Below are 21,808 nucleotides of genomic sequence, written 5' to 3'. Positions count from 1 at the left end.
CTGTTGGTCTCCAACAGTTTTGTACATCTTTTTGAACCAGTTTTTGCTTTAACCTCCTTGATCCTTTACATGAAGGGTTTTTGAAATCCCTTTTTATTATATTTGCTCCAAATGACTTTTCCCCTGTTTTTATGCTATCTTGGCCATGTGCCCCCTCCCCTACTTTGCTGTGAGGTAGGATTCCTTTCTACTAGAGTGGTTGCTCCTGGGCTTTCTGTGAAAGTCTAGGGGCTGAGTGTGTGCAGGTACTTTGTGTCAGTTACATTACCTGGAGCGAGGACTACTTGTAATTAAAAAATATTAAAAATATTTGTAAGAGATAAGCTACTACTTTATCTGCAGAGCCTGGCCCTGGCCTTGGTTGATCTTATTTTTTAAAAGTACAAGTCTAATGACACTGTTTATATGTAAAGGAATACAGTAATTTTAAACTGTAGTCATCGGAGCCCCGGGGACAGCTTCCCCAAGGTATTGCCCATCAAGCCCAAACTGGAGAAGCACAGGAGTTCTCAGAAGTGTGTTTGCATTTGAATAGTAGTTTTCAGCAGTGCCAGGAGAAAAAAAAGAAAAAGTCTTTTGTTCCTTTTCTGCCTGTCCCAGGTATCAGCTCGTGCAGCTGGAGTTTGAGTAGGCTGTCCTGCATGGCAGGGTGACATTACTCTGAGGGCCTGCAGAGGTGATGAAAGAAACCGGGGTGGGGGGAGGGGGGCTAGGGACCGTGAGGTTTTTTTCTTATTATTAAAAAATGAACTGTATCTAACCATTTTGAAGGTGAGACAAGGTTCCCAGGTATGCTGCTGTGGTAGTGTGAGAAACATTCTGTAGCCAATAACAGGCTCAGGCAAGGATCTCATTGAAGTAGCATTTTTATTTGCGATTGCAATGGCGGGCATCCCACAAGCAGGAGCATGCCTACTAGTCACATAGTACAGTTTATATTGTTATAAATGAAGATACAACTCAATCTGAATTTAGTAATATTTATAAAAGGCAAGTAAACAGCGCTGGGTGCATGGGGAGCTTATGCTCTACCAACATGCGCGCACAACCGTCAGACTTTCTAAATATATATATAGAACATCACTTTTACATATTCATGAGAAATCCGAGTACGCCTATACATATGTATGACCTATCCCCACTTCGTATTATAATTAGTATTTTCACAAACTCCTCCTTTTGGCGCCTGCGCATTATCTCTTGGTGGTGGTCGTTGCGGGTCGTGGGGATGAAGGCTCACGGTTCTTCTTCATCACCGCTAGTAACTTTTTGTTCCTGCGCAGACTCTGTGGGTTCCTGGATCTTGTCCAGACTGCAGGGTGTAGCTTCCACCTCTGCCCATGCTCTGCCCTCCACAAGGTTCCCGAATGTAACAAAATGTGATTGACACTAACTTATGCCAGGCCATCTTTTCCCACGTTTCGTTAACCCTTGAAACTGCACTAATGATATGATTATCATATAACATTAAACAACAAATTTTAACAGTTTACTCAGTGTTTTTCATTGTTCTATATCAACCATCTTCTTGACATGAATTATTACTCCATATATCACAATATTATCCCTCCTCTTCTTTTGAATGTCATTAATTCGTGTCTTGGCTTCAAATTTGGCCAAGGCCAATTGAATCTCCGTTGGTTTGGGGGTCTGATTATGAGCCTTTACTCTGTCTTCTTCCTATCCCTAATCCCTATCATCTTCCATCCCTAATTAAAGTTTGCACTACAGTTTTTAGGCCCATTTTTCCTTCAAAAGAGATTGAAGTACGAAATAGATGCTAAAGGGATTTCTATAGGTAATGTAAACTAATCAGGACTGAGATAGGAGGGCTCTGGAAGATAAGGGATTTCTATAGGTATTGTGAACTAATCAGGACAGGACTGAGACAATGGAAATGATTTCCTGGAACTCATTTCAAAAGCCAAGGACTTTTTAGCTTCTTGCTCTGTCCTGCCAGCAGGCAGGCTGTGGGTGCAGCAGGAGCTGGGAGGGGACAGACCCAGGACAGCTGACCCAAATTAGCCAAAGGGGTATGCCATATCATCTGACGCCATTCTGAACAATATATAGGGGTGGCTAGCCGGGGTGGGGGGGCCAGCTGCTTGGGGATAGGCTGGGCATCGTTCAGCAGGTGGTGAGCAATTGCACTGTGCATCACTTGTTTCGTACACGTTATTGTTAGTACTATTATTAGTAGTACTATTATTATTATTTTTCTGTTCTAATAAACCGTCTCTATCTCAACCCACAGGCTTCACATTCCCATTTCTGTCCCCCATCCCAGAGAAGGAGGGGGGAGGGTGAGCAAATGGCTGTGTGGTGCTGAGCTGCCAGCCAGGTTAAACCACAACAGTCCTTTTTGGCGCCCAATGTGGGGCATGAAGGGTTGAGAGAACGACAGATCTGACCAGAGTGTGTTAAACTAAAATTGATATAAGTATTAGACCTGCTTAATAGTTGCTAGTCACAGCATTGATTGCTTTAATCTCAAGTCTGCTGCGCCTGTTTTCCAAATTGAGTATTATAGCACGTTACTTTCTGTATGTGCTCCCTGTTGTGCTGTTTATCCTTTCCAGGCCCTGGTTTAAGATCATTATGGTACTGTGCAGTGTAACAGTGGCTTATGATATGATGAAATTTCTGGTCATGACTTTAACCTGGTATTTGTACTCAACACTGTCATCAACTCTATACTTTGGAAACCATATCTCGGAAACTATTAACAATTACACCTATTGCTTTTTTTCTTCAGGGAGCCAATCTGTGGAGGGGACAGGGGAAGATATTTTTTCCTACTTGTTCACTCTCCCTTTCTCCTTCACCGCCCTCTTACCCTCTGAGATACTTACAATAGTTCTCCAAGATGTTGGATATCCTTGGGATGTTCAGACTAGCATGGTGTTATGTTGAGGGATTTTTGGAACAGCAAGGAGGCCATGACTTGCTGCAGCTGAGCAAACCAAGCTTATCTCGTCCTTATCTCATCCTTTGAGCCCTTTTCATCGTATTTTCTCCCCGTTCCTCTTTGAGGAGGGGGAGTGAGAGAGCGGCTGTGGTGGAGCTCGGCTGCCCACTCGAGCGGAACCACCACACTATGTTAAACCTAAGTTCTGGTTAATCTCAAAAAAAAAAAATCACATAATGCTAACTACAGCGAAACTAAACAGACTTCAAACTGTGACCTCAAGAAGGTCTGCTCTGCATTCTTGTTTTAGAAAAACCAACATCCTTACTAGTTCTGGCAAAGCAAATTCAAATATGTTCTTTTCCAACTGTGCTAAGGTTTTAAAACAAGAAAATGTTTAGATATGCAATTCTGGTTACAGAAGCTCATTTTCTTCCAGATATCTTTTCTTCTTAACTTTTTAAGATAAAAAATAGGCTATCACAAACACAATTTGGACTAGTCTGATATTTACGAAAAAGGCACACTGCTCTATTTTCTTACGTAGCCAGGAAATGTTTGAAAGGTTCCTTGTCAGGTACTTTAAATCCAAAATTAAAACCTCATGTTTTCCCCTTTCACTTTTATTTCTGTTTCGCTAGATTTAATTTGGTGTTGGTCTCCACATTTTTGCCATGTGCACATTGCTCTGAAAGAATGAAAAGGAAAGGAATTCAGGAACAGAAGTACAAGTGATAAATCCACTTTCACTTTGCAAACGAGTTGAATTGCTACACATGAATCTAATAATTTATGTGCTGAATGAAGCCGAGAAGTAGATCTACATACAATCTTGTCATTGACTACCGTCAAAGTCTGTGGAAACGTATAAGAGTTGAAACCACAACACCATTCCTCTGGACACAATCCTGATCTTCAGCCATTTGTAGCTCAGACACTTCCTGAGCCAAACAATTTACATAATTCACCAGCCTTGTTCATTCAGCATTGTTTTTCAATTTGGTTAGTTAGTTTGTTGTTATGTTTGTTGTTTTTTTTTTTGTTGTTTTTGTTTTTTGTTTTTTTTTTTTTCCTGTGATTTTTTTTGAATACATTTGTCAAAACACCCCACATATAAATTTTCAGCATCCACAAGACCTTAAGTAAAGAGTTTCTCAGGTTAACTTCATATATTAAAACCACTTCCTTACATTCGTTCTGAACCTATAACTTACTGATTTAATATCCCCTCACTCATATTTGCATGAGTGATGAACTCATTTCCCCACAGAACTTTCTCGCTAGAAACTTTACAGATGTCTACCACAACCCTCTGTTTTGCAGTCTGCGAAGTCCTACTCTGGAGATATTCAAGGCCCGTCTGGATGCCTACCTGAGCAGCCTGCTCTAGGGAACCTGCTTTGGCAGGGGGGTTGGACCCGATGACCTCATGAGGTCCCTTCCAACCCCTACAATTCTGTGATTCTGTGATACTTTGCTTATTCCTTACATCCCATAAAAGCAATCTTCCCAGTACCTTTCAAAGTCTTTTTTCTTGCTCTACCATTCCCTTTTTAACATGGGGTAGAAGAGAGGGGGACAACCAGACCTGCACTTAAAACTGAAAATGAGGGAATAGTACCAAACAGAAACATCAAGAACTATTGTGCCTATATAGTTCTTTAATTTATATATAGCACTGCAGCTGTCTGAAACACAAATAAAGGGAATGTTTCAAGAATAAAGAGTCTTGAAGACATAACCATCAAATATAATCACTTTGATACAATTATCAATCACCATTATAGTATGTTTCTAACAGCAAAATCAAGCTCATTCAATAAATTCATTTGTGGAAAGACAGACGGGAAGGCGACGTTACAAAACCCAAGTTCCTTGACTCCTTTCCAAATGAAAGTTTACAAACACTTCGGCAAGCACAGATTAGCAGCTGAGAAGCAAAGCAATTCCAGCAGGGATGTGTCCCGAATTGCATCCTGTGGCACACTTCTGCTTTCTCTTAATCACTCAGTACTGCATACTGAACTGGTTTCAGATAGGATAGTTAATTTTCCTCCTAGTAGATGGTAGGGTGCTGTGTTTTGAATTTAGGATGAGAAGAGTGCTGATAACATGCTGATGTTTTAACTATTGCAGAGCAGTGCTTACACTAAGACAAGGACTTTTCAGCTTCTTGCTCTGTCCTGCCAGCAGGCAGGCTGGGGGTGCAGCAAGAGCTGGGAGGGGACAGACCCAGGACAGCTGACCCAAATTGGCCAAAGGGGTATTCCATACCATCTGATGTCATGCTGAACAATATATAGGGGTGGCTAGCCAGGGTGGGGGGGCCGGCTGCTCGGGGTTAGGCTGGGCATCAGTCAGCGGGTGGTGAGCAATTGCATTATGTATCACTTGTTTCGTACACAGTAGTAGTAGTACTGTTATCATTATTATCATTTCCCTTTCTTTTCTGTCCTAATAAACTGTCTCTATCTCAACCCACAGGTTTACATTTCTTTCTGACACCCTACCCATTCCCAGAGAGGGAGGGGGGAGGGGGAGCAAACGGCTGTGTGGTGCTGAGCTGCCGGCCAGGTTAAACCTCAACAGTCCTTTTGGCGCACAACGTGGGGCTCGAAGGGTTGAGATAATGACAGATCTGACCAGAGTGTGTTAAACTAAAATTGGTATAAGTATTAGACCTGCTTAATAGTTGCTAGTCACAGCATTGATTGCTTTGATCTCAGGTCTGCTGTGCCTGTTTTCGAAATTGAGTATTATAGCACGTTACTTTCTGTATGTGCTCCCTGTTGTGCTGTTTATCCTTTCCAGGCCCTGGTTTAAGATCATTATGGTACTGTGCAGTGCAACAGTGGCTTATGATATGATGAAATTTCTGGTCATGACTCTAACCTGGTATTTGTACTCAGCACTGTCATCAACTCTACTTTGGAAACCATATCTTGGAAACTATTAACAATTACACCTATTGCTTTTTTTCTTCAGGGAGCCAATCTGTGGAGGGGACAGGGGAAGATATTTTTTCCTACTTGTTCACTCTCCCTTTCTCCTTCACCACCCTCTTATCCTCTGAGATACTTACAATAGTTCTCCAAGATGTTGGATATCCTTGGGATGTTCAGACTAGCATGGTGTTATGTTGAGGGATTTTTGGAACAGCAAGGAGGCCATGACTTGCTGCAGCTGAGCAAACCAAGCTGCCAGGAGGACTATGAGAAGTTCCCATGACAGTGTTCTCACATCTCCCAATTGAGGAATTTAAAAAATATTGTTGCCAGCAGCTGACTTCAAGGACGGGATCTACGTGACTGCTAATCACAAGGGGGTTGTTTTCTTGCAGGTGGGGTTGTTTTCTTGCAGTTGTTTGTCTAAGTTCTTTTGACCAATAATCTTGTGTGAGACACTATCCGCCCCTGTTAAGTTTGCTATAAAAGTCAGGCTATTCGGGTAATAAAGGGAGAGTATGATCTGACCATACTAGTGTCTGTCGTTTTTTCGGCCGTTCTTCCTGCAACAAATGGTGCCCTAACAGGCTGAGACCCGGCGAGACACGGAGACGCTGAGGGACGTGAGAGACGCTGAGAGATGCAGAGAGACGCAGAGAGCCTAGGAACAGAGACGCAGTTACATGCGGGACGCTGAGAGACTCGGAGCACAGACCCGGACAGACGTGGTGAGACGCAGAGACAGAGGTTTTGCGGTGAGACGCATAGCAGTGAAGTATCGCGGTGAGACGTGAAGTGACGTATCACGGTGAGACGCGGGACATCCGGAGTCGAGTTGCTTTGGGACATCGGAGGCGTCAGCGGAAACGGCAGACGACCGCCACCGTGTGGCGAGTTGGCACATAGCAGAGGGGTGGAGATCAATTATATGTGGCCTTGGCATTACAACCAATTCGGACAGCGTGGTGTGACATAATTATTTACCATTATATGGATGACATTCGGTTTGGTGGGCCAGAACGACCCCCAACAACAGACTGCGAAGCCTCAGAACTAGTCTCGACAAGTTGACAGGTCTCGACAAGTCGACGGGTCTCGACAAGTCGACAAGTCAAGTCTTGACATGCCAGAACTTGAATGCTATAAAACAGCAACACTGGAAAGGGGAAGTTGCGTGCTGTTGCGGAGCGGAGACTTCCCAGCCGCCCAGCGCTGTTTTGCTTGTGTCTGCTTACTTGATTAATAAAATAATTTCAATAGACCAGTAAATTGTGTGGTCTAACTTATAACACTATGGTGTTACATAATTTGATAAATGTACAAATGTTCCTGAATAATATTCAGAGGGGTTGCCACATTGTACGGTTTACTAATGACAACTTAGCTATATTACTACCTTTATTGCGGTGCAGGAGTGCAGAGCTGCAGTTTACACTAACAAATGACCACCGGCAGGCTCTTTCACAAATAGCTTTTAAGGTTGCAGCTGGCACTGCTTGCAGATGTATAGCAGACGTTGCACTCTCCTTCCTAATTAGCAATCTCATCCATTAGCAAGTCTCATCCATTTGCGGTGCTTGGTCAGTGGCAAAAAGAAAAGGGGGAGAGTAAGGGGTGACAAAGACAGAAACAGTATCAGGAGGATGCCACTGACACTAACAGCACTGAAAGTAGGAATGGCATAAGTGAAAAAGGTGATGGCAAGGGTGGAATGATAGGGCAGCATTTTCGAGTTCTGGAATGGATTTTCCTACCGATTCAGCCAAAAATGAGTGTTCAAACATGGGCAGAAGTTATTGCAGAATTAGTACGTTAGGGTCACTCTCAAAGTATTGAGATCAGCGGGCAGGAACCAGGAGATATTAGTCTGCCGATGACTTAGGATCATTTGGAATGGTGTTTACAGCAGTCCATGCCACTACAAGAAGCTATGTTAGATTACCCGGGATTGGTACATTCCTGAACTCCAAAGGGGCCTCTCTGGCAAGTTATAAGATCATATAAATGGCAGATAGTACCACGGCTTTCGTCCCGACCAGTGGTGGGTCGCACTGTATACACTGATGCAGGTGCAGCAAGTAGGAAGGCTGTGTGTGTGTGGTACGAGAACGGAAGTTGGGAGAAATACATAATTCCGGGGGAGACAGGGGATTCATTACAAACATTGGCATTGTCTGCAGTTGTTTGGGCTTGTCAGTGCTGGATGCATGAGCCAATTAATTTCGTCTCAGGCTCTCTGTATGTTGTCAACATGGTAAAATGGATAGAGGATGCCTTGATATGGCAAACTAAGAGGGACAGATTGTTATTATTTCTGCAGCTGCGAGATGCCATTCAGGGGAGAACTGCACCTTACTGTGTTATCCATATACGTAGTCACCAGTTCTCAATTGAGTTAATAGAAGGTAATTCACAAGCAGACAAGTAGGTGAGTATAGTCACAGAGGGGCCTGAGAGTGATTTTGCACATGCGCGAGTGTTGCACAAAATGTTCCATCAGCATGCAAAGGGTCTTCGGAGAATGCTTGGATTTGCTTGGACAGAGGCGAAAGGAATAGTAAGAGCGTGCGCTTCCTGTAGTCATCATGGACCAGGGTTAGGTTTGGGAATTAACCCACGGGGTATTAAGGCACTTGAGGTATGGCAAATGGATGTAACGCATGTGCCGGAATATAGTACTAAAATATATGTGCATGTGAGTATTGATACTTTTTCAAGATTCATATGGGCAATGGCACAGGGGGGAGAAAAAGCACACCTTGTGCGTAGACATCTGATGGTGTGTGTGGCCATTATGGGAGTGCCACAGCAGATCAAGACGGACGATGGTCCAGCGTATGTCAGCAAAAGGGTTAGAAAATTTATGAAAATGTGGGGAGTAAAGCATATCACAGGTGTTCCATATTCTCCCATGGGCCAAGTGATGGTTGAACAATCACATCAGGTTTTAAAGGAACAATTAGTGAGGTTAAAAGAGATCAAGAACATCTGTTGTCGACGGAAGGAAGACACAGACGCTCAATATGAGTGAACAATGAACTTCAACTTTAAGGGATAGCTCAGTCGCCTTTTATCTAGTTCGAACATAATCAACTCATACATATTGCAAAAACTAAGCTCAGGATTGGCTAACACTTCCCGCTCTTTTCAGTTAGTTCCTCCTTCTTTTAGCCACCGTCCCGCCTTAGGGACTTTCCCAATCGCTCAAGGGCATCGTGTCCTTGAGCCTGATTGGCTCTCAGCCAGCTGCGTATGTGCCCAGACTCATGTGAGTTGAGTACGGTACTTCACTAGCCCATTGCCTCCTAACTGCCCAACATCCACATGTCCTATTTCACTTAACCATTCCTCCACAAACATCGATGAGCGATTGTCCGAGACGGTGTTTGTCTTGAATCACTTATGTTTGACTAGTGACCAAGAAGACCCTCCTGCGAGTATTCATTTTCAAACAATAAATATAGCAGCACCAAATGTGTTACCACAAATAAGAATGAATTACCGAGGTCCTGCCACAGGAACTTGGAAAGGGCCATACGGGTACAGAAACACCTGTGGTTACAATGACACTGCTAGGCAGGGTTTAGGGGCTTATGGCGCGGAGACAAGAGGTAACAACTACAGCATTTGGAACAATCGTACAGCTATGGCCTTACCTCCTGATGTTTTTCTGATTTGTGGGGATAGGGCCTGGCAAGGTATCCCTGCAAATGCTATCGGAGGTCCATTAGGTAAACTTACTATATTTGCTCCTAGCTTTTCACAGTTGCGTGAGATCACCAGACATACATGGGCATTGCTTGCACCGGATTGCAATGATAATGTTGAATTGCTTGGTGTTGCAGCTAGAGTGGCATTGGCAATTTTAGTGCCAGGAGTGGCATCTGCGGCCACACTTAATAACTTAGAAAAATTGGTATGCTGGACCGAGAAGCAAGCCCATGCCACGACAGAGATACTTGAGGAGATGTTACCAGATCAAAATAGCCTGCGCCATGCGCTCTTACAGGATCAAGCTGCTATTGACTTCTTGCTCTTGGCTCAAGGGCATGGGTGTGATGACTTTGAGGGAATGTGCTGCATGAACCTTTCTGATCATAATGAGTCAATTCACAAATCCATTACTTTCCTGAAAGAGCACATGAGAAAGATTCAATATGATATCAATCCTTTCAATCAATGGCTCACTGATTTGTTTGGAACGATGCCTAGATGGTTACTGGGATTAATCAAAGACGGATTAAGGATTCTGTTTGTTGTGGTGTTAATCATCATTGCGTGTTGTATTGTAATAAATGTGGTTAAAAGGTTACTTGCAAAAGTGTTACATCGGGCTTGGTTTGCTCAAAAAGAAAAAGGGGGAATTGTTGAGGGATTTTTGAAACAGCAAGGAGGACATGACTTGCTGCTTGAAAAAGGGGTGTTGTGACTCTGGCAGTTCCAAAGAGACACAAATCACTGTAGCGTGCTGGGGGTCTGGCCTATGCCTATTGAGCTGCAATTGATGCTACTATCAACCTAGTGACAGACCCTGCGGCCACTCCAAGTCCTGTGACAGGCCCAACGGCCACTCCAACCCCTACGATGGACCCCGCAGCCTCTCCAGCTCCTGCAGCCACTCCAACCCCTGTGATGGGCCCAGCGTGTATTCCAACACCTGTGACAGGCCCTGTGGCTGGGTCAGAGAAATGAGCTGTAGCAGTGCAAGTTGCCCCTGTAGACAAGGTGAAAAAATGATATAGAGATTCAGGTCGTTTAGAATGCAAAGAGTCTTCTGCTAGGTCTAGGTATAGAGAAGATGAGGCTGGGCGATCAGAGGAGGAGGATGAAGATGAAGATGTCAAAACTTCAACAGTAATTACCCGAAACCTATACCAGCCTGAGCTACGAGATGTGCGAAAAGATTTTGGTCACTGAATAGGTGAGCAGCTTGTCACCTGGCTGCTCCAGTGCTGGGACACCGGAGCCAATTGTGTGGAATTAGAGGGCAGGGAATCCAGGCAGCTGGGATCCTTTGATAGAGACGCAGGCATTGACAAAGCAATTGCAGATGGAGCACGACCTCACAGCCTCTGGAGGCGTCTCCTCTCAGCAGTGAAGGAAAGGTATCCCTTCAAGGAAGAACTTCTATGTCTACCAGTAAGTGGGCCACTATGGAGAAGGGAATCCAGTACCTGAGGGAATTAGCCATACGGGAGGTGATTTATGAGGACCCAGACCTCAGACAAACATCCACAGATCCAGATAAAGTCAAGTGTACACAATGCATGTGACGGAAGTTTGTACGGAGTGCACCATCATCATATGCCAGCTCATTGGCAATAATGGCCTGGAAAGAGGAGGAGGAACCCACAGTGGATGAAGTGGCTAAACAGCTCCGGCAGTGTAAAGAAAGTCTCTCCTCTTCCTTACAGGCCTGCGTCTTGGCTGTGGAGAAACTTTCTGAAAAGTTCCACCAACTTGAAGAGAGATTATTTTCCTCCCCACCTGTACAAACCGGTGTTTCAGCTATCAGGGGTAAGCATTCATCCGTGCAAGGAAGACAATATGGTGGGTACACACCCCATGTCACCCTGTGGTTTTACCTACGTGACCATGGAGAAGATATGAGAAAATGGGATGGAAAATCTACCTTGACCCTAGAGGCACAGGTACACGAGTTGCAAAAGAAATCAGGAAAAAGGAGTTATCTGAAAAGTTTGCTGCTCCAACTTTCAGCAGGCAGTCCTTTAGACACGGAAAAGAAGATTCTGGCCAGGACTAGAGGGGCCCTGCCTCCAGCCAGGGGGAGGAGAGGGACAATCGAGTTTATTGGACTGTGTGGATTCGATGGCCTGGCATGTCAGATGCACAGAAGTATAATGCTTTAGTAGACACCGGCAATATCACAATCCCTCCTCTTATTTTGAATGTCACTAATTCATGTCTTGGCTTCGAATTTGGCCAAGGCCAATTGAACCATAACAGAGACTCTGTCTTCTTGAGGACTTTCCACCGGGATTGTGGTAAACTGCATTCCTTGGATTATTCTCCGTACAAGGAGTGTAATTCAAGGAATTAAGCACAGGATTGTTAGTAGTCCCAGGCTCCCCTCTTATACCCTTCGCCCCACAGCAGTTCTTTTCCACTAATTATTCATTGGTCAACAACTTTGCTTAGCAACCAGCAAACACCCAGCAACTTCCATGCCTTAAGGGTGGGAGAACAAGCAACCCGACAGGGCAAGGCATCTCCTGAATCACCCTTCTTTGTTCCCGCTAAAGTCTTTACATTCCTGATGGCCTCATCGTTAAGAGTCTGATGTTAGCACCAACCATGGGGCTTGTCGAACCCCATGGCCACACTCCCACATCTCCCCCTTCTTTATTAACATCAACCATCTAATTGACACGAATTATTACTCCATATATCACACTTTGAACAGACTAAATGGGAGATAGTTCATACAGTAGCCTTTGGGCCAGTCCGAACAGGACCAGATGTAAAGAATGTGCTCTACACTGCAGCCGGGGAGAATGGCCCCACCTGGAGTCACTGGCAGGAAGAACCTGGGGAAACTTGAGGTCGACCCCCAGGGTTTTAGAGTCGGGGATACAGAGGATCTGAGGCCTGCTACACTCCAACTGAAAAGGAGACATTGGCAGCATATGAAGGAGTTCAATCTGCTTCAGAAGTGGTTGGTACTGAAGCACAGCTCCTCCTGGCACCCCAACTGCCAGTACTAGGCTGGATGTTCAAAGGAAGGGTCCCCTCTACATATCATGCAACTGATGCTACATGGAGCAAGTAGGTTGCACTGATTACTCAGTGGGCTCGAATATGAAAACCCAGTCACCCAGGAATCCTGGAAGTGATTATAGACTGGCCAGAAGGCAAATATTTTGGGATATCACCAGAGGAGGAGGTGGCCCGTGCTGAAGAAGCCCCACTGTACAACAAGCTACCAGAGAATGAGAAGCAATATGCCCTGTTCACTGATGGGTCCTGTCGTATTGTGGGGAAGCATCGGAGATGGAAGGCTGCTGTATGGGGTCCTACACAACAAGTTGCAGAAGCCGCTGAGGGAGAAGGTGAATTGAGTCAGTTTGCAGAAGTGAAAGTCATCCAGCTGGCTTTAGATTTAGATTGCTGAAGGAGAAAATTGGCCAGTTCTCTATCTGTACACTGATTCATGGATGGTAGTGTGATATATGGAGTGCTAATTCGTGTCGAGAAAACGGTTGATATTAATAAAGAAGGGGGAGATGTGGGAGCGTGGCCATGGGGGTCGGCAAGCCCCGTGGTTGATGATAACATCAGACTCTTAACGATGAGGCCATCAGGAATGTAAAAGAGTTTAGAGGGAACAAAGAAGGGTGATTCAGGAGATGCCATGCAGTCTCAGGGTTGCTTGTTCTCCAGCCATAAAGGCATGGAAGTTGCTGGGTGTTTGCTGTTTTTGTTATATGCAAAGTTGTTTGACCAATGAAAAGTTGATTTGAAAAGAACTGCTGTGGGGAGGAGGGTATAAGAGGGGAGCCTGCCCTCAAGATAAAAAAGGCAACAAGATGAAGTTACGTCATCAATAAAGAAGCAAAATAAGGAAGGAATAGGGACTGGCTAGCAGAATGGAGACAAGGATGGAAACAGGGACATTGATCGCCTCATGAAGATAGGTTCGGCCAGACTCAGCAAACCGCTCAAATAAGCTCGCACAGAAAGTCGCTGGAAATAGGCACACCGGAGGTAGAAAGAAGCTCAAGCTGAGAGAAGCGGACCCGCACACACAACTGCCCCTCACTGGTAAGCGGTAGCGCATTATGGGGAATCACACGTCCTTAGAAACAAAGACTGTCCTGGTAACCTTACAGCTTATTCTCCTTATTAACAATCGGACCGTTTATGATCCTGAAACATGGGACCAAACTTAGGTCAAGGTGTGGGACTCTACAACTAAAAACGACAAGGTTGCATTGGGATTACTCGGCACCTGGCAAGCAGTCTCTGAGGCCTTGAAGAGCCATGTGCGATCACAGTCAGAAACGTGTGTTTTTCCAGACAGTGAGGGAGCTGCGGGCTCGTTTACTGATCCTTCTGCTACACCATCAGCCCCCCCACCGCTACTGCCATTGAAGGCTTTTGCTGTTACATCCCCTGGTGACCTGGACGTGCCTTTTGACCCAGGCCCTATTGGCCTTGAAAAGGAGATGGATATGTTTTTCTTCGATCCAGGATGATTAGGATACATAAGGCCCGAAGGCCGAGTTGCTTGACAACTTAAAGCGAGACATATTGTTCCCACGACTAGCCCTGGAATTCTCCGGTGTTTGTAATCAAGAAAAGGAATGGAAAATGGAGACTGCTATATGATCTGAGAAAAATTAATGAAGCCATGGAAGATATGGGAGCACTTCAACCAGGATTACCAACTCCAACTGTGCTCCCCAGTCATGGACATTAATAGTAATAGACTTAAGGAATTGTTTGTTACCTTTTCTGATTGTACATATGTATAGGCATACTCTGGTTTAGTATGTAAAAGCAATGTTCTGTATATTTAGAAAGTTTGATGTTCGTGTGTGTGTGTTGGTAGAGCATAGGCTCCCTGCGCACCCAGCACTGTTTACTTGTCTTTTATAAATATTACTAAATTCAGATTGAGTTTAGACTTCATTTATAATAGTATAACATTAGCAAATGTCCTCTGGGGGTGGTTACAGCAACGGAAGCAGAACAACTGGCAGCACAGGGGCAAAGCCATCTGGACTGCTGCATTGTGGCAAGATGTTACTGCCCAGGTAGAGAACCTGGTTGTAAAGGTACACCACGTAGATGCTCATGTGCCCAAGAATCGAGCTACTGAAGAACATGAAAACAACCAGCAGGAGGATGAGGCTGCTAAGATTGAAGTGGCTCAGGTGGACCTTAACTGGCAACATAAAGGTGAATTATTTATAGCTCTATGGGCCCATGACACCTCAGGCCATCAAGGTAGAGATGCAACATACAGATGGGCTCGTGATCAAGGGGTGGACCTGACCACGGACACTATAGCACAGGTTATTCATGACTGTGAAACATGTGCTGCAATCAAGCAAGCCAAACAGTCAAAGCCTCTTTGGTATGGAGGACGATGGCTGAAATATAAATATGGAGAGGCCTGGCAGATGGATTACATCATAGAATCATAGAATATCCTGAGTTGGAAGGGACCCATAAGGATCATCAAATCCAAGTCCTGGCACCGCACAGGTCTACCCAGAAGTTTAGACCATGTGACTAAGTGCACAGTCCAATCGCTTCTTAAATTCAGACAGGCTTGGTGCAGTGACTACTTCATTGGGGAGCCTGTTCCAATGTGCAACCACCCTCTCGGTGAAGAACCTCTTCCTGATGTCCAGCCTAAACTTCCCCTGCCTTGGCTTAACACCGTTCCCGCGGGTCCTAAGGATTAAGGAGGAGAGGTCACCTAAGGATTAAGGATAAGAGGTCACCTGTCTCTCCACTCCCCCTCGCGAGGAAGTTGTAGACTGCAATGAGTTCCCCCCTCAGCCTCCTCTTCTTCAGGTTGAACAGGCCCAGTGACCTCAGCTGCTCCTCATATGTCTTCCCCTCTAGGCCCTTCACCATCTTCGTCGCCCTCCTCTGGACACTCTCCAACAGTTTAATGTCCTTTTTATACTGTGGTGCTCAGAACTGCACACAGTACTCGAGGTGAGGCCGCACCAGCACAGAGTAGAGCAGGACAATCACTTCCCTCAACCGACTAGCAATGCCGTGCTTGATGCATCCCAGGATACGGTTGGCCCTCCTGGCTGCCAGGGCACACTGCTGGCTCATATTCAACTTGCTGTCAAGCACAACCCCCAGATCCTTCTCTGTGGGGCTGCTCTCCAGCGTCTCGTCACCCAGTCTGTATATATAGCCAGGGTTGCCTCGTCCCAGGTGCAGGACCCGGCACTTGCTTTTGTTAAACTTCATGCAGTTAGTGATTGCCCAGCTCTCCAATCTGTCCAAATATCTCTGCAAGGCCTTTCCACCCTCAGCAGAGTCCACAACTCCTCCAAGTTTGGTGTCATTGGCAAATTTGCTCAAAACACTTTCTAGTCCTACATCCAAATGATTTATAAAAACATTGAAGAGGAATGGCCCTAAAATGGAGCCTTGAGGGACCCCACTAGTGACTATCCGCCAGCCAGATGTGGCCTCATTTACCACAACCGTTTGAGCCCTGCCTGTCAGCCAATTGCTCACCCATCATATGATATTTTTGTTAAGTTGTATGCTGAACATTTTGTCCAGTAGGATCCTATGGGAAACTGTGTCAAAAGCCTTGCTGAAGTCCAAAAAGATCACATCAGCTGGTTTCCTTTGATCAACTAGATGGGTAATCTTATCATAAAAGGAAATCAAATTTGTTAAGCAGGACCTACCCCTCATGAACCCATGTTGGCTGGGACCAATGACTGCATTGTCCCCCAGGGGAACTTCAGTAACTTCAAGGATCATCTTCTCCATAATTTTACCAGGCACTGACGTGAGACTGATAGGCCTGTAATTGCTACGGTCTTCTTTCTTAGCCTTCTTGAAAACTGGCACCACATTTGCCACCTTCCAGTCTATTGGGACCTCTCCAGATTCCCAAGGAAAATAATTGAAAAATAATTGAAAAATAATTGAAAAATAATTGAAAGAGGTCCCACAATGACGTCAGCCAGCTCTTTAAGCACACTATGGTGAATCCCATCCGGACCCACAGACTTGTATGGATCCAGGTGGAGCAGCAAATCCTGCACATGTTCAGGGTCGGTTGGGAGTTTGTCATTCCCACCATCATGGTCCTCCAGCTCAGGACCATGAGTCCTCCATCACACTCCCTCAAACCCACAACGGCAAGCGCTACGTACTTACAATGGTGGAAGCAACCACCGGATGGCTGGAAACATATCCTGTGCCCCATGCCACTGCCCGGAACACTATCCTGGGCCTTGAAAAGCAAGTCCTATGGTGACATGGCACCCCAGAAAGAATAGAGTCAGACAATGGGATTCATTTCCGAAACAACCTTTTAGACACTTGGGCCAAAGAACATGGCATTGAGTGGGTGTATCACATCTCCCATCATGCACCAGCCTCTGGGAAAATCAAGCAATACAATGGACTGTTAAAGACTACACTGAAAGCAATGGATGCTGGGACGTTCAAAAATTGGGATACGCATTTGGCAAAGGCCACCTGGTTAGTCAATTCTAGAGGATCTGCCAACCTAGCTGGACCTGTCCAATCAAACTTGCTACGTACTGTAGAAGGGGACAAAGTTCCTGTAGTGCACGTCAGAAACATGCTGGGTAAAGCAGTCTGGGCTACTCCTGCCTCAGGAAAAGGCAAACCTATTCGTGGAATTGCTTTTGCTCACGGACCTGGATGCACTTGGTGGGTAATGCAAAAGAATGGGGAGGTCCAGTGTGTACCTCAAGGGGATTTAATACTGGGTAAGAATAGCCCATGAGTTGAATTGTATCATGTTAATTATTATATAATACTGTATGTCATCACTACCATGACTGCTATATACCCTAGATGAAAATGGTGATTAATTAGAATGTATGGGAAAGAGTGTAATCTGAGCTTGACATAAATGGTATGGAATAAGGGGTGGATATATGTCCTATGTTTCAGTTAGAATAGAGTTAATTTTCCTCCTAGTAGCTGGTAGGGTGCTATGTTTTGGCTTAGGATGAGAAGAGTGCTGATAACACGCTGATGTTTTAATTGTTGCAGAGCAGTGCTTACACCAAGCCAAGGGCTTTTCAGCTTCTCTCTTTGTCCTGCCAGTGGGAAGGCTAGGGGTGCAGCAAGAGCTGGGAGGGGACAGACCCAGGACAGCTGACCCAAACTGGCCAAAGGGGTATTCCATACCATCTGACATCATGCTGAACAATATATAGGGGTGGCTAGCCAGGGTGGGGGGGCCGGATGCTCGGGGATAGGCTGGGCATCAGTCAGCAGGTGGTGAGCAATTGCATTGTGCATCACTTGTTTCGTACACATTATTAGTAGTAGTACTATTATTACTGTTATCATTATTTTCCTGTCTTAATAAACTGTCTCTATCTCAACCCACAGGCTTCACTTTCCCATTTCTGTCCCCCATCCCAGAGAGGGAGGGGGGAGGGTGATTGAACACCTATGTGGTGTTTAGCTGCCTGTTGGGAATTGGCATACAGGGCGTGGACATGAGTCCGTGGAACAATTGTTCGATCTGAGCTTGCCTTAAGCAACCAGGAGTAGGCCTTAGAAAATCTCATGGCCTGCTGTAGCTGAGTAAACCAAGCTACCAGAATAACTATGAGAAACTCCCACGACAATGATTCCCACATCGCCCAATTGAGGAATTCAGAAAAATATTGTTACCAGCAGATGGCTTCAAGGACAAGATCTACATGACTGCTAATCACAAGGGGGGTTGTTGTCTTGCAGGTGGGGATGTTTTCTTCTAGTTGTTTGTCTGAGTGCTTTTGACCAATAATCTTGTGTGAAACACTGTCCGCCCCTGTTAAGTTCACTATAAAAGTTAGGCTATTCGGGCAATAAAATGGAGCATGATCTGACTCTGCTGGTGTCTGTCGTGCTTTCGGCTGTGTGTCCTCTAACAGCTGCCGACCAGTTTAAACCACAACAAAATACAAGATGAACTACTGTGGTTGGTGCGCAGGATTGTGGTGGGACTACCCCCCCCCCATGCTGCGCAGTGCTGAATAAACATACCTACTTTACATCCTTACAGGTTGTGAAAATAGAAGATGAACTACCGTGGTGGGCCTGTTGAATTTCAATTTTTTTGACTTTTTTTGCTGTTTGAAGTGGTAATGTTTCTTCACTTATCTGACTTGACACCCTGATTTTCACCTAATTTTTCTAAGGAGTCTGGTTGTCTGCATTTTACAAGGTCGCCTGCTAAGCTTTCTTATCACTGTAAGCATATCTCAATACCACATTCCTTACACAATTCCTTAAACAATGTAACTCTGCAAAAACAACACTTTTATTCCCACAATCACAAATGTAGCATTTATTCATTCTTAATCAATCGCTCTCTAATTTCTAATCCCTTGTTCCAGTCCCCCCTTTTCTGGAAAATCAAGTAAATTCTTTTGCTTAATACATAAATTCTTCCCAATCTCTATGATATGTATCCCTCAATGCCTTGCCATGTACTTTCGTCAAGGAAGCTAATAGAGCTATACCAACTAATATCAATAAAACAATAATTGGGTGACTCAGTGTGTTCAAAATCCCAGTTGCAGTTGGCGACCATTCAAAGAGCGTGTCCCACCAGTTGCTATTTGTGTCTTGATTTACTCTTCGAAAAACTCTGCTTATTCCCTTTGTATCATGATGGACAGTGATTAGAGTCTTCCTGAATGCCTTTTAAAATTTTGATCAGGTCTTGGTGTTTAACTAGTTGCTTCACTAACGTGAGGTTCATCCCAATAGGTGTAGGTAATAATTTGTGATACATTGTGTTGTTAGACTTGATCAACTGGTGGGATACCACTGGTACCAAATATAGAAAATCACACCCGACGATTCTAACAAAGTTACAAATACAAAAGTTAGAATGATTTTTGCTAGGGAGAGTTATATTCTCCTTATCTACTTCTACAAAAGCACAAGCAGTTCTTAAACACACACAGCCTTGACCAATATATACAAGCACAGTCTTTTGACTAGTATTTGGATGAATTTCAAAATGGCAGACACCTTGCTCAGTGTCAAGACATACGTCCTGAGCATAAATTGTATTGCTTTCACAAATGAATCCTTGTTGTTCCCGGGTAACACATGATTCTAGATTTACAGACTGCCATTTCCCATTCTCCATCCGTGCCCATGTTCTATGCTCCGAAGGATAGAGCACTGTCTCCTCATGGTTTAATCCTAGTGCAATGATGGGGTGGATAACATAAACTGTGCCATTACGTATAGTAAGCATGAAGGCAGTAGCCATGTTAACAATGGGATCATAGGTAAAATTTACCAGAGTCCACCAAGATTGGAACTTCTTCTCAAAATCATTGGCATTGTCCCAAACAGTCTTTCGGACTTCAGCCAGAAAAATGTCTTCACTTCCTTCCCTAATGGTCAAGGCAGCCATTGCCTGCATCCATAACTGTGCTTGCATACAACTAAGAGCTAAAGATATGTTATCTTGAACCATACTAATTGAATCTATCATTAGTTTGTGGTCTCGGTCTTCAGCCTTTTCCCATTGTGGAGGAATGGTTAAGTGAAATAGGACATGTGGATGTTGGGCAGTTAGGAGGCAATGGGCTAGTGAAGTACCGTACTCAACTCACATGAGTCTGGGCACATACGCAGCTGGCTGAGAGCCAATCAGGCTCAAGGACACGATGCCCTTGAGCGATTGGGAAAGTCCCTAAGGCGGGACGGTGGCTAAAAGAAGGAGGAACTAACTGAAAAGAGCGGGAAGTGTTAGCCAATCCTGAGCTTAGTTTTTGCAATATGTATGAGTTGATTATGTTCGAACTAGATAAAAGGCGACTGAGCTATCCATTAAAGTTGAAGTTCATTGTTCACTCATATTGAGCGTCTGTGTCTTCCTTCCGTCAACAACATCCCATCTCAGTAACACCTTTGAAACTTGCCATTGGCTAGTTCCCAATGCCAATAAGGATGGTTGTAGGGGCTGTTAATCATTTGGCACCCTATTTTAATTTCATCCCCTATGGTTCTTCGGTGTGTTCATTCTTCTCCTATTTTTTTGCCATTCTTATAATGTATATAAATGGTTACCATTTGTTCACCACATAACCACAATTGCTAACTTTCCATTAATACTCTTATCCTCTGTTGTTATGGCTTTGGACCAAGGCCACTCACCATTCTCTATTATCATAGAGGCACCTTCCAATTCTTGAATCACAATTACGACTATAAGCCACAAAACTAAAACAATTCTGCTAACTAAATTTTATGCAAATTATATTACTAAATACTCCTGACAGTAATGTCCTCATTTTGCTCGACTGAGCTTTAGTTTCAGTTCACTGTTACCCAGCTTTACTTTCCAGGGGGTTTCTAGAGCTTTCTTCACTTGAGAATGGTGAATCCAGGCACTCTGTTCCTTGATCTTAATTGCAGTGAAGGTAGTAAGAAGCAGGTGATATAGTCCTTCCTACTGTAGTTTCAAAGTTTTCTCTACAAGAGAGTTAGTTACCTCTCAGGCTTTGGTAGCCCTAGTGGGGAAAGCCTCTGGCCATCCTGAAAAGGTATCTGTTAACACCAGTAAATATCGACACCCCCCTTTTCTTGGAAGTTCAGAAAAGTCAATTTGCCACTGTTGCCCGGAATTGTTGCTCCAATGCTGAGCTCACCTTCTGGGGTGCCTTAATGTGCATGATTGCTACCTTTTCAAGCAGCTGAACTGCTTCCAATAATCTAATTATTTAGTCCCTATAGATGTTTATTTTCCAGATTCTATTATGTCTTTGCAAGTGGTAACTGCATACCCAGCATGTCATTTTCCACTGATGGCATAGCTGCTCCCATATTTCCACATCATCAAAAGGAGTGTCCTTCAGATCTGGACGGCTGGAGTAGGTAGCTTCAATGGTCTCCAGGCAGTCATGGTGTACTGGCTCCCCTTGGTTTCTGCTGATTTCAGGACCCTTTGTGGGGAAAGCCAGTGACCACCTTTCACTTCCAGCACTGTGGACACTGTGTGAGACACTAGCACAGTTATTTTCTGTCCCAAGGTGAACTTGCGTGCCATCCCTTGGCGGCAGCATCCAGCTGCTTAGAAAAATAAGCAACTGCCCTTCGATATGGGCCCAGGTCCTGTTCTAGTATTCCTAGGGCAATCCACTGTTTCTCATGGAAGAAGAGGAAGAATGGCTTATTCACATCTGGAAGTCCCAGAGCTGGAGCTGACATGAGAGCCTTCTTTAGTTGG

The 21,808-nt window shown here is 44.6% G+C and overlaps 1 protein-coding gene and 2 long non-coding RNA genes across 6 annotated transcripts in view; 1 reads left to right on the top strand and 2 right to left on the bottom strand.

Moving 5' to 3' along the window:
* Window positions 1–6,380, top strand: part of LOC311426296 (DDB1- and CUL4-associated factor 12-like) — a gene marked incomplete at its 3' end in the record, with an annotated part of 124,446 nt that extends 118,066 nt beyond the window's left edge. For 3 of the 4 annotated variants that reach the window (XM_084502639.1, XM_084502638.1, XM_084502635.1), the window contains one exon: window positions 2,756–3,197. In XM_084502639.1, coding sequence (XP_084358765.1) covers window positions 2,756–2,913 — 158 coding nt within the window. Of the gene's footprint in view, window positions 1–2,755; window positions 3,198–5,893 lie in introns of those variants that run through there. The other variant, XM_084502637.1, reaches the window with a different exon arrangement.
* The window catches only part of LOC311426438, a 403,748-nt gene that overhangs the window by 322,232 nt on the left and 59,708 nt on the right, over window positions 1–21,808 (bottom strand). The gene's annotated exons all lie outside the window — the stretch shown is intronic.
* LOC311426385 lies at window positions 849–6,632 on the bottom strand. Its single transcript, XR_014686693.1, has 2 exons — window positions 5,991–6,632; window positions 849–3,596 (listed from the first exon to the last, which is right to left on the bottom strand). It is a non-coding gene; the product is annotated as an uncharacterized lncRNA (long non-coding RNA).

Source organism: Aythya ferina (genome assembly GCF_964211825.1).
Source record: "Aythya ferina genome assembly, chromosome: W".
NCBI classification, from domain to species: Eukaryota; Metazoa; Chordata; class Aves; order Anseriformes; family Anatidae; genus Aythya; species Aythya ferina.
The sequence above is the reverse complement of the archived record's forward strand: the minus strand, read 5'-3'. Positions and strand labels throughout refer to the sequence as shown.